Source organism: Trachurus trachurus (assembly GCF_905171665.1).
Source record: "Trachurus trachurus genome assembly, chromosome: 8".
In the NCBI taxonomy this organism is placed as follows: domain Eukaryota; kingdom Metazoa; phylum Chordata; class Actinopteri; order Carangiformes; family Carangidae; genus Trachurus; species Trachurus trachurus.
The window spans coordinates 2537637-2551428 of record NC_139905.1 but is presented as its reverse complement, the minus strand read 5'-3'; the positions used below and the strand labels follow the sequence as shown (position 1 = coordinate 2551428).

Below are 13792 nucleotides of genomic sequence, written 5' to 3'. Positions count from 1 at the left end.
TGCCTCCCTGTGGTCAGAGTGAGGAGCTGCAAAACCTTTAACTGTAAAGATTTTATTAAACACAGAGTTATTGTTTGTTCTGAAAATCAACAAGTGCAACTCAATGTTAGAGTGATTATTACTAATATCAACAGATTCATTAATATTATCACATTTACTCTTCATGTTTATTTTTTCCTGACAGTCTTCACTGAAAATTATATTAATATTTGGCGTGATGAAATGTAAATACAAGACGATATACTCTATCACCTTTATCTGGATCCATTTGTTCATGTTTCTCGTCACATTATGAATTAATTTGTTCATTCAGCATGTACCGTATTTGCTCCCATGGAGTTAAAACTTTATGAAACTTGAAACCACCTCTAACTTGAAGTAAATGTAAAATCTGACTGTTGTTGTTTTGTTTTTTTTACATTAGTTTCCTTGTCAGTAACAGTGTCTGCTGACTCATCCACTGAATTTTAATCCCAGGAAATTTGATTTAATCTGAAAATAAATTCATAACTACAACTATTACCACATAAACCAAATGATGATAAAATCAAAAACAACCATATAATTTAATTTAATTTCCATTTTTTATTATATTATACAATTATATAAAATGTCCCATCAGCCAGGGGTGAAAAATGTATTCACATCTTATAATATTTACAACTAACACATGATACATAAGGTATGAGTCCGTATGAAGGGCCACTTTAGTCCACCTCCTCAATAGTGGGCCCCTGGGAGCCGGGTCGTGCCTGCTCTCCACAGCTACTTGCAGGCGTTCCTCCCTGATACAACTTGCTGATGATGGGGTTGCACACTTTCTCCAGCTCCTTCTGCTTGTGTTGGTACTCCTCTTTATCAGCCAGCTGGTTGTTCTCCAGCCAGGTGATGGTCTCATCACACTTCTCCACCACCTTCTTCTGGTCCTCCTCACTTATTTTGCCCTTCATGTTCTCGTCCTGCACGCTGCTCTTCATGTTGAAGGCGTAGGACTCTAGGGAGTTCTTGGCAGAGACCTTGTCCCTCTGGACGTCGTCCTCGGCTTTGTACTTTGCTCATATTTACAGTATAAAATATATATACAGTAAATATGAGCATTATAGCTCAATAACTCCCAGGTCATGTGACCTGTTGGCTCAAAATCAACACAGGATGGTAGAGCTAAGCCTCCTCTATGACACACACCTGTTTTTATTGCATTTAAACAAATGTAATATTTTATATGAATTCTTTATGTATTTTATACAGTAAATATGAGCATTATAGCTCAATAACTCCCAGGTCATGTGACCTGTTGACTCAAAATCAACACAGGATGGTAGGGCTAAGCCTCCTCTATGAGACGCACCTGTTTTTATTGCATTTGAACACATCTTATATTTTATATGGATTTTTAATATATTGAGAAGCGAGTGAGTGAGCGAATGTCTGTCAAATATCCAACTTCAAACTAACTTCACTGCAGTGCGGAGCTTTTGTTTCCGGTCGGATTACATAATAAAACGAAGTTTCTCGAACTTTGTAGAAAAGGTGAGATAGAAACCTGACTCATAAAATCACAATCACATAATTGACCCGAATTTTAAAAAGTTTTATGAGCTTTATGTGTTTTTTTCTTTCTTTCTTTCTTTTGTGTCTATTGAAGAGAAGCAACATGTAATTTATATAGCCTACATTAACAGGTTCAATAGAACATACAGGTGAATTAAAAATTACACCACACACAGATCAACTGTGAATTAGACTAATATAGTGTAGGCTACATGTAAACAGCAAGCTACAAGAGAGGCAGGTGTTACGTTAGTAGGGTTATTGTGAGTGTTATTTGTATTTGTGGAGGGTGTTTGATAGATCTGTAGGCCTATCTGTCTTCAGCCATCAGGCTTTTTGATCTTTCTGCAAATGGTAGATGAGCTGACAGACAAATTAATTCCCCGTCGGAGATTTTAACGTAATCCGTATTTCGTTGACAAATCACACATTTACAGTGTTGATTTAAAAAAAATAAAAAAGTAGAGATCTTTATGTGCCCAGTTGAGGGCTGGGATTCTCCCTCTGGCAATAGAAGTTGGTAGGTTTAACTCAGTACCTGAGGATGAAAGACTATGCACATTATGTAATCTAAATGTAATTGAGGATGAACTGCATTTTGTGTTTCATTGTCCGTTATATGACGAAGCCAGAACAGGCAGTTTTTGTTTCAGAAAATGCAAAATGTGAAACCTGAGTTGTTTTGGGTTGATGATGATGACGAGGTAAAGTTGGAATGGTTCTACATAAGAGAAGTCTTTACTACAGCTACTTTCATTAAAAAAAAAAGTGCCTGCATGGTCAAAAAGAAAAAGTGAATTATTTATGTGAATTCCATGTGGTTTTTGGTTTTGTTTGGTTTTGTCTGTGCTCTGATGATTTTGTTTGGTGTCTAAATATGATGATAATGTGTCTTGTAAGCCCTTATAGGCTGCATGGGCGCCTTAATTGGTGCACGACACGTAAATAAATATAAATTCATTCAAATTCAGTACCTTTAGAAGCGCTGTGACAAACCTGCAGTTCCACTTCCCACCAGTTTGGGGCGGTGTCCTCATCAAACCCGGTGTGTATCGACTTCCATTGAGGCCAAGGAAGAAGACGCGGCCAGTCCGAGTGGTTTACAGGCCGATCACAAACAAACAAACAGATCAACGGCGGCGGTAAGAAGCTTCTCCCACCGTTTCCAGAGAGAACAACACGTTTCATTAATGTCGAGACACGTTTTAGCTTTCATGCTCTTTTTGTGGCGTGAGCGCAAATCTCAGCGTTTTAGCCAACAGGCTGGCTAACGTTAGCCAAACAAACCAGCAGCTAACACGGTTAACGAGCGATTCAGTGGCTGTAACGTCATAAAACTTTATTTATGTACATCATCGGCGGTAAAATGCATTATTTAAACCATCATAATAAGATTAATTTACACACTTTTCACTCGTAGTATCACAGTTGACGCTGTAGCCGCAGCAGGAGCTAGTTTCTCCACAACCAGTGAAGTTTACACACCGAGCTTCATTCACAAGGCTGTTCATTCAGACTTTATTTATGTATTTATGTTTCAGGATACACAGGAAACCTTTAAACAGCTTAACCCACGTATTAATTCGACTACATAAACCATGCACAGCTTTAATAACACTGGTAATCTGTCCAGGATGGCTACACACGCACTGATGCCCAGATCATTCCCATATCCATCTCTTAAAAGCAACACTATAAGTTACGTAGTTTTTCGACCTTAAAATAATGTTTCTGAACACATTTAAGTGGTAATTAAAACGGTGGATAGGATGAATCGTGCCGTCGCTGCAGCCTGAGCAGGGTAGCACCGGCTGCAGCTGCACTCTTGCACCTATAACGTAACCTGTAACTCACCTGTTCAGGTAGAAACACAGCGCCACCGTGGGCCTGCATGGTGCACCGCAGTTCTGCTAAGATCCAGAAACCGAGCTCAATAAGCTTCATCTCCAGAGCTCCGGCGAGTCGACACACAAAATCCTCTTTGCTCGGCACCGGCAACAAATTCACGTAGGTTAGCTAACTTAGCCTAGTAGCACGATATCCTAGCTAGGTTAGCATCGCAATCGATAACACTGCACACCTGAGAATAGCATCAAAACAAAGTGTACTTACCGTTCAGTTGATTTATTGAAAACCACACACAACCCTTAGTCTCTTTATTCCTTTAGTCTCACTCTATTATTAAGGTTTGTATTGTTTTTGTCCTTCTTTCTTCTCCTTTTTAATCTTCACCCATAACTCACTGTTACCCTAATTAGCTACGTCTGTCAGTCATTTCCCCACTCTATTTTCTTTTTTTCTCAGATTTAAAAGCAATGAATCGGTTATCTATGTGTAGCTAGCCTATAAAGAAAAGTAAAACACAGATACAACGACACATCACAGTTTATTTACAGATTTTGATTGACTGGAGGTCCCAGATTCTGTCATGTTAGTTGTAGGCTAACGTTAGCTACCGGTCCAAATTAAACCCTGGTTTGTAGGCTACTCTCTTAACAACTGCTTCTGCTAACGTCATCCGTGTGAATTAAATTGACTAGTGTGTTTTTTTTTTTTTTTTTTTTTTGTATGATATCCTCACTGTGGGAATCGAACAGAAGCGGACATGTCAGATGATGATACCAAGATCGTTAGCATCGTATCCTAGCTGGGTCATTCCAGAATTGGAGGACATTTAAGGACTGAAACACCTCAAAATTTTACTATTTATTTGATCATTTTCTGCTATATATTTAAGAAATACAGGTAATTAATCATCAAATAATTATGTTTGGCCAGCTCAGGACTCAAAGTGACACTTTTTATTAGATATTTTATATATTGTGTGTGCTGCTTGGTGCAACCCTGTTACCAATACTCAGGAACCTGTAAGGGTATTATATAAGTATTTATCTATAAATATTTGCCAAAATACATAATGAATATAATCATACACACTACCAAAATGACAATAGGATAAACTCTCATGAGCTGATACAGTCATTTAAGATAATTTTAAGGTAAATTACACAGTAACAGGGTTGAAATTAGAGTAACAGGGTTGAACAAAGTAACAGGGTTGAATAGATTCATTACTTTTGATTGTAGATTATGACATAAATCGCAACCCTGTTACTCTGGAGTAACAGGGTTGCAAGTAACAGGGTTGCAAATCAATGCTTATGTCAGCTGTTTAGCAGAAGAAAGATGCTAGCTATGGAATGTAATGTTACTGTAAGGTTGAGAACAAACTTAGTTATTTAAAGGAACAAAGAAAACTTTGAAAATATTTTGCCTTATTCTGGTAATATGAGTAACAGGGTTGCACTGGTTAGAGTGACGCACTCAATCAGGGCAGACGAAATATGAAAAATATGAAAAATAGAAGAGAGGACTTACCTTCTGTCTACCCATGCTATTATCTAACAGTTTGACAATACAAATTATTTTGTGTCATGTGTCTCATACTTCTTTTTCTTCTTCTTCTCTGCTAAAAAGGTTTTGGTAACAGGGTTGCGTGGATGTTGAGGGACACAACTTTAGTGCAAAATTACTTTTATTTAAAATATGTTTATGATTAAACTAAGTGTTTTTACACTTACAAAAGACATAAATCAACAAAATCATACAAAAAAAATACAATTTTAAACTTATTTTAACCGCTTTATTTGACATGCATGTTGGCCATTAAGAGGGTGGGACAAGAGAAAAAGGCCATTTTAGGGGGTGCTTAGAGTTATTTTGTATTTTAAATAATATTTTGGAACCAGTTTTTGTATAACTATATTTATATTTTGTCTCAGAGTAATTATAATTTTCACCACAAATGCAAGTTTTGGAATTTCATGCATGATTTATTGAAAATGAATGGGTGGGACATGAAATGTCCTCCAATTCTGGAATGACCCAGCTACGCTTCGATCCTAATCCTAATGATAACTGCCCAACAGAGAATAGGCCTAATTTACCGACAAAAAAACAACATACACTTACCTTTCAGCTTATGTGTTGAAAAATGCAACTCTCAGGTCTCCTTTTTCTTTTATTCCTAATTTACCATCGTTTCTTTCTCCTTTTCTTTTCTTCCTTGTTCTTTGTTTTCCTCTTTCGCGCCTAAAACTCACTGTTTGCGTCACTGCGTCAGTCAATCTTTTTTCCCCCCCCTCTCCTCAGATCAAAACGCACCCAAATTAGGCAAACAGGTGATAAATGGGTAAATAAAAGTAAAACACAGACAGAGCCCAGATAAAATGAGACATTACAGCAGTTTATTTACAGATTTTGATTGGTTTCTAGTACTCTTCAGCTATCAATGGCTCCTGTCTTCCGTGTAAACTGACAGATTATTGTCTTGTGTTTGTGTTTTCTTATATGTATGATGATATGACCTCCTCCTCAGCTGTGGGAATCGAACAGGGAACAGGGTTGGACATGTCGGCTGATACCAAGATCGCAGAGCTGCTGACGGAGCTGCACCAGCTCATCAAACAGACCCAGGTAAACACACAGGTGTCGTGATGACGTCACTGATTTCACCTGTACACTACACTACACTCACATTGGGAACATTTGTCTCAGGTGGTTAGGTGGTGTTAGTGTTTATAATTGCAGTATATGGGTCAATGATGTGATGCAATCCAGTGTCAGGTTGTGTAACCAGTATTTTCTCCATAAAAATCTGAATACATAGGCTACAGGAAAATAAATCTGGACACAAATGTGGAAATTTTACATCTTTTGCCACGGTTATTATTTAGACGACATCCCTTTTGTTTTTAAGATAAGTCTTGCTCAGTGTTGGCAAATGCATTACAATGAAACACAGCCACAAATAAAGATAATTATGTTTTCAGAAGAAAGTATAGAGGTGTGTCAGGTGGTGTAACCGGTATTTTTTCCATAAAAATCTGAATATATAGGAAAATAAATCTGGATACAAATCTGAACATTTTACATCTTTTGCCACAGATTATTTCGAAGAAAACCCATTTGTGTTTAAGATCAGTCCTGCTCAGTGTTGCCAAATGCATTACAATGTAAATATAGAAACACAGCCACAAATGATGATAATAATAATGTTTTCAGAAGAAAGTATATTTAAATCCACTGTAAGTAGATCAGAAGATATTTAATATTGATAGTTATTTTATGGTTACACCCTTTGACATGTTCAGGGACATTCAGTTGGACTTTTGTTGTAAAAAAGAAAGAAAGGTGAATGAGTTCCTGTATCTATCTGTGCTGTTTGCAGGAGGAGAGATCTCGCAGCGAACACAACCTGCTCAACATCCAGAAAACACACGAGAGGATGCAGACGGAAAACAAGAGTCAGTGCAGACACTTCGACAACAAACACACAATCATTAACAATAACTAAATATTATATATATTCTATTACAACATTATAACCTGCACAGTGTGACTCTGGGTTGTGGTCTGTCTCCTCAGCCTCTCCGTACTACCGCACCAAGCTGAGAGGCCTGTACACCACGGCCAAGGCCGACGCCGAGGCCGAGTGCAGGTGAGTGAGCACACACACACACACACACACACACTTCATTTAAACACCAGCACACTGATGTCATGCCTAGGCCCATCACAATTACAACATAATCCTCTGATCGCAATCATTTGAGCTGAGTCCGACTGCACTTATTTAAAACAATGGTTGTATAAAAGCAGCTGGATGAAACCAATAGAAATAGGTTTGACTAGTCCTTTAATGACATCATCATGTTGTTCCCCCTTGTTGTTGTTCTTCTTCTTTATAAGATGTATTATTAAATTATGTTCAGGTTTATACCATAATAGTTGCACAAAATGATCAGAAAAAGATAATTAAATCGTTAATTGCAATTATTTATAAGGCAGTTAATCGTCAACTAACATTTCCTGGTTGTGTTTCTGTCTCTGCTGCTGTGATACACCTGAGCTTTGAGCAGGAGGAGTGTAAAGTTTCTACACCACGTTGAAAAGCAGCTGAACAAACAAATGAAATTGTTCTTCCTCTTCTCTCTCGTTGCAGCATCCTGCGTCACGCTCTGGATAAAATAGCAGAGATCAAGTCTTTGTTGGAGGAGAGGAGGATCGGTATGAAAACACGCTTTAGTTTCTAAAAACTCTTTTAAATGTCCCTTTTTTTAAATTCATGAACTGTCTTTTTTTTTTTAAAACACGTATACATGTTTCTCTGCAGCTGCCAAGATGGCAGGAGTGTACAGCGACAGCGACCCCCCCAGGAAGACGATGCGGCGCGGCGTCCTGATGACGCTGCTGCAGCAGTCGGCCATGACGCTGCCACTGTGGATCGGGAAGCCGGGGGAGAGGTGACCGCCGCTCCTCTTCTGTCTGACCAATCAGCTCTCTCCTTTGTTACAGGTGTCTGGTCCAGGGTTGCCAGGTCTGTGAGGCAAAAGCAGCCAAACAGCAATTTAACACCAGTCCAACACCAGAACTCAAAACATGCCCCTAAAAACCCAGATCTGTTGCTTTTAAAGTCCAGCAGCTTTGTTGTACCGTACTTTTCGGACTATAGAGCGCACCTGAATATAAGCCGCACCAGCTAATCAGGAGTCTGACTCTTTGTGTTTCTCTTTTGTCAAGACAAGGCAAGTTTATTTCTAGAGGCCATTTCTACAAACAGTTGAGCTGCGCCTCAGTGAATCCTTCCTTGAGTCACCGTCATGTAGTCTACTATCTATAGACCGTTTCAGAGAGTATAAACAAATACAGGTGTTACCAAGGATACTAATTAAGGCTCCATTCAATTTAGTGTACCAGAGCGTTTTCTAATGAGCCACACCTGTCTTTGTTTATACTCTCTGAAAGGGTCTATACTATCGACTTACTTCTGTAGTGTGTGAATTTTCACAGTCTCAAATCAAAGCCTGTTGTTGTGAACTTACTGGGAACTGAGAAAAGAAAAGAAGAACGCTGCACACTCGGCTCCAGTTGCAAGAGATTTATTGACACCGTTTCGGCCAGACAAGGCCGTTGTCAAGTCAAGTGTGGGGTGGCAAGGGGAGTGGCTAATGAAGCCTTCTGTGAGCAGGTGCACACCTGTTGTGAATCTGCCACTAATCACCACATGCAAGCCTGTATGGGCTCTATGCACAGCTCTGCTACTTCCTGAATTTAAGACAGCTCTTTTATTTCCTGTCTTACATTATTGGACAAACTGATTAATCCAGGTGTGTCTGAGTAGTCACAATGGTCAGACACACCTGGATTAATCAGTTTAAGACAGGAAATAAAAGAGCTGTCTTAAATTCAGGAAGTAGTAGAGCTGTGCATAGAGCCCATTGGGGAAAAAAAAGGGGAAAACGGGAAAAAAAAAACCGCTTCACATAAAAGGAATATCCTAAATCCAAGAAAAACAAGAAAAATTTTTTTTTTTGAAGGCCAGTGAAATAACAACACAATCTAGAGAATTAGGGAAAAAAAAAATATATACATGTATATATACAGAATAAAGGTAAATACATCCCATTTAGAAAACTTACTGGGAACCAACATCTTCTTTTTTGGATGCTACTCCCAAGAAAAAACCCCATGCAGGAGAAACCTCAGGGTGAGAGACGGAGGAGGATCCCTCACCCAGGACGGGCAGACGGGACAGAGATGTTGTTACAGACAAGAAAAATAAGCGGTTCATTTCCCTATCAATGTCCAGACTGATCACTGATCGCTTGTTCACGTAGAAAAGAAACAGAAAAAACGTCAATTATAAACGAGCACAGTCCAAAACTGTTTCCTTCCTCCTCTCACAATCACCTGACCTGACCCCCGGCCTCAGGTCTCATTGGTAAAAATGAAATTCTGCCCCCTGGTGGTTTGGAGGTACAATACTCCGACACTTCATGTTCAGTAGAGTTGAGCTGCAGCTGAGCTGACTACAACCATAAACATCTTGAATGACAACATGTCCGACCCCCTCCCTCCCTCCCCCCTCAGCCCCCCCCCTCTGTGCGGGGCGACGCCGGCCAGCAGCGACTACGTGGCCAAACAGGGCGACAAAGTGGCGGCGAGAGTGAAAGCTGTGGACGGAGACGAGCAGTGGATCCTGGCCGAGGTCGTCAGCTACAACCACTCCACCAACAAGTGAGTAAAGACACACACACACACACACACACACACTAGACTTGTAGTCAAGACCGCCTGAACCGAGACCAAGACCAAGACCAAGACCAAGACCGACCAAGTCAAGACTAAGACAAGTTGAGCTCAAGACCGAGAACGATACCAAAAAAAACAACTAGTTCCACCATATTTTGCTATTCTGCATGAGTTGTATTTTTTTTTTTTTTTTTGCCTTTATTTAACCAGGTAAAAAGACCCGTTGAGATCGAGATCTCATTTTCAAGGGTGACCTGGCCAAGAGGGCAGCAGCACACGTCATCAACATTATAAAAAATACAAAATACATTACAATATTACATTATAATAAATAGGGCCATAATACAGTAGAGATTAAAACAAAAGTGCAAGGAGCATCATGGGCGTCATGGTGACAAGGTTGGTCAGCAAAGGCACCGCCCAATTGATTTTTGTTGTCGGACCTTTAAGAAGTGACGAAAAAGTAGAACGCGAGAGGACGAGTGCTAACATGTCTGTGTCACAAAATACATTTTTGGTCCCATTTGAAGGGGGCGTAGAAATAATGATATAAAAAAAAAAAAAGCACCACTGTCTGGATTTTGTAGGCTACAAATCCCTTCGAGACCGTTCTGCCAGTCCCAGACATTGCGAGACCAAGAGACACGAGACCGAGACATGACCGAGACCAAACACTGTTGAGACCGAGACGTGGTCTTGGTCTTGTCTCGGTCAATAACTACAAGTCTAACACGCACACGCACACACACACACGCACACGCACACACAGAATAAGTGTGAGCTGTCCAGATGTGAGGATGTGAGTCACAGCTGGACCGAACATCAGTTCTCTGCTCGTCCTTAAATGAACAATAAAGTTGGTTTTGACTCTGAATCTCGTCCTCCTGCAGGTACGAGGTGGACGACATCGACGAGGAGGGAAAAGAGTGAGTAACACTTAAAACAAACTTTCATTCGCTTCATCTCCATGGCGACCGGCTCAACGAGTTCCGATGGTGATTAAAGGAGGAGTTCGACCTTATTTCTGGCATAAAATACGGTCGTTTTCTCACTCATATAACTTTGGTGTCACTTAGAGCTAAAAAAATAATAGATTAATCGAACAATAATCGATTATTAAATTAATCGTCAACTATTCTGATAATCTAATAATCAGTTTGAATAGTTTTTTTTAAAGAAAAAAAGTCCAGATTCTCTGATTCCAGCTTCTTCAATGTGAATATTTCTGGTTTCTTTGTTCCTTCATGACAATAAACTGAGTCTCTCTTTGGTTTGTGGACAAAACAAGACATTTGAGGACAATGTCTGGTGGTTTGAGAAACACTGATTGATGTTTTTAAACATTTTTTAACATTTTATTGACCAAACAACTAATCGATTAATCGTTGACATAATCGACAGATTAATAAATAATGAAAATAATTGTTATTGCAGCTCTAGTGTCATTAGGATCCTTCAGAGCCGTACTATATATCCATATAGTTGGAGTGATCGCGTTATCTGACATGAAACTCACTTCATTTCACCGATATTGTTTGTAATAAATGGCACTTCTCCTTTTAATCTGTTTATCAGCACACGTCCGTCCCTGAACTCTGTCCCTCCTCTGTCAGCTCTCAGCTCGTTGGTTCCTACACAAGTCTTTACAAACTGCTCCGTGTGTCTGTGTGTGTGTGTGTGTGTGTGAGCAGAAGACACACCCTGAGCAGACGGAGGATCATCCCCCTCCCTCAGTGGAAGGCCAACCCGGAGACCGACCCCGAGGCCTTGTTCAGTAAAGACCAGCTGGTCCTGGCGCTCTACCCTCAGACCACCTGCTTCTACCGGGCGCTGATCCACACGCCGCCCCACAGGGTCAGAACACACACACACACACACACACAATATGAAAATAAGAATAACTTTATTACCAATTCAGGTTCTTATTGTTGTGATACTGGCTCATCCAGTAGCTGCTCCTGTCTTTCCTGCCTGCTACAGTTATAAACAGACCTGACAATTAAAGATAGTTCAACATTTAGTCAAATTGGCCCATTGCCATAATCCCTATAGTCATAGCAGTAGGTTCGTTACCTTTAATTGTCGGTGCAAGCTGTTTTTAGAACGGCAGAGCAGAGCCATGAGCTGCTCAGAGCTACGCTACAGAGGCTCATTATGGGATTTCTTGGTTTCTAACTCATCAAACTCATCAAATACACAATCCAACAACTCCACAACGCTCTGGTGGACAAGTTGTGACCTGCACATTCACCACGCTATGAGATAATAACACAACGTTACCACACAGAGTTGTTCTAGAGGGAAATACAGAGACTGCTTGATGAAAAACTGTCCCTGAAGGCAACGTGCATCATCAGCGGTTTTGCATGAATTTCCCTCTAAAACAAGCAACTGGACTTGGTTACGTATTTGGGGATAACGATGACCCGGACAAATGAGAATATTCACAGGTTTACATGGAAAATGAGGGGAAAAAAAGTCAAATATCCTGGAAAAGCTTAAATTGTCCATCACATCATGACATCAGCTACTAGAGCTCTATTTGACTTTTTCCCTGCTAAGGATTTAGTGTCCAAAAAAAAACATGTTCGTGCTGTTCTATGATAAATTTTTCATAATTTCTTAGCTTAGCTCTTATTTCATGAATTAGAGCCATAGACTGCACATCTTTGAATCAGACTTCTGGGAGAGAGAATGAGAGAGAGGAATAAACATAGAAACAAACCGGTTACATTTACAAAATAAAGCCAGGGACACACCGGCCCGGGCGTCGGGCCTCGTCGGACGGCGTCGGGAGCAACGTTCAAAACACACACAGCTCACAACTAAGCATATAAAACCCGCTAGCTTAATGCTAACGTGTAATGTAAAACACCATAGACGGGCTAACAGAAATTAGCATCGTTTGTTTGTTTGAATGAAAAGTGAGCAGAGCTGCCTCTGGGCTACGGACTGAAATCACCACATTAACGTAAATAAATAAATGTTTTACAATGAACCGATCAGTCTAATACATTTTATTTTGTTAAATCAACATGGTTACTGTACATGGCAAGGATAATTACTACCACTTTATGACTTATAATTGGTCTGTATTTCTATGGGGGAGTCCTCGCCACTCAATCGCTCTGGTCGGCAGTCGGGTGCAGTGTGTTTCACTTTTTCCTTTCTCCCGACGAGAGGCGACAGACTCGTCGGCCAAAGCCGTCGGCGTCGGGAAGCGTCGTGGCGGTGTGTTCCTGGCTTAAGGTTCCATTGACAAAAATAACACGTGTGTGTGTGTGTGTGCGTTTCTGTGTGTGTCCACAGCCTCAGGACGACTACTCGGTGCTGTTCGAGGACACGTCGTACGCTGACGGCTACTCTCCTCCCCTGAACGTGGCGCAGAGATACGTGGTCGCCTGCAAAGAGAACAAGAAGAAGTGACGGAGGCGACGGAGAGCGGGAGTTTATTTTTGAAACGTTCGGGGGGACTCGAACCGGCTGATCGTCCATTAAGAGACTTCCTCTAAACGAGACTGTGACGGTCAAACCACCACAGAAGTCGGAAGTAGTGACATTAACCAACGGGACTTGAACGTCTCACGGTGAACGGTTCACACACTGGATCGACAACAACAATTAAACAAAAATTGGCAGTGAATTTCTTTCTTTTTTCACATTAAAAAGTTTCCTGTTTAATGTGTAAACTTCTTGTATGATAACGGCAGCATATTAGTATGTACTGTATGAACCTTGTATATAGTGTGGAACTGATTTTGTATTCAAATAGAGAAGTCGTTTTTCCCACAGACTCCCAACGCATCGCTGTTATGTAGCGTGACGAGGCCAGTAGAAAAAGAAGAATCACTGATCTTAAAGACCAGAGGGAAACAATGCTCACGTCTCGTGGACTGCGTATAATTGGGTTGTAAATAAATGAATATTGTAAAGCTCCATTCATGTCGATGTGCAAACGACACAGCAGATGATGTTTTGTGAGTTTAAGCTGTGTTTCCACATCTGGAGGGAGAGACGATGAATCAAAATGGTGAAATAATGATAATAAAAGTATTTTGTATTTGTACTTTTACTCAAGTGAACGATCTGAGCATTTCCTCCACTAACATATTTAACAAAAATATTATTACGGTAGCTGCTTCTCCTG

General features: G+C 40.3%; 1 protein-coding gene across 2 annotated transcripts; it reads left to right on the top strand.

The window, feature by feature from the left end:
* Positions 1-2628: 2628 nt before the first annotated feature.
* sgf29 (SAGA complex associated factor 29) lies at positions 2629-13455 on the top strand. Of its 2 annotated transcripts, none has more exons than XM_083977264.1 (10): positions 2629-2693; positions 5930-6027; positions 6782-6857; positions 6979-7051; positions 7556-7620; positions 7727-7856; positions 9484-9630; positions 10536-10571; positions 11337-11499; positions 12955-13455. In XM_083977264.1, exons 2-10 carry the CDS (start codon positions 5962-5964, stop codon positions 13069-13071), a joined length of 873 nt encoding a protein of 290 aa, XP_083833390.1. In that variant the 5' UTR covers positions 2629-2693; positions 5930-5961; the 3' UTR covers positions 13072-13455. The 2 variants fall into 2 exon arrangements, with proteins under 2 accessions (XP_083833390.1, XP_083833391.1); XM_083977265.1 differs by having other exon boundaries at positions 2634-2693; positions 5947-6027.
* Positions 13456-13792: the final 337 nt, after the last annotated feature.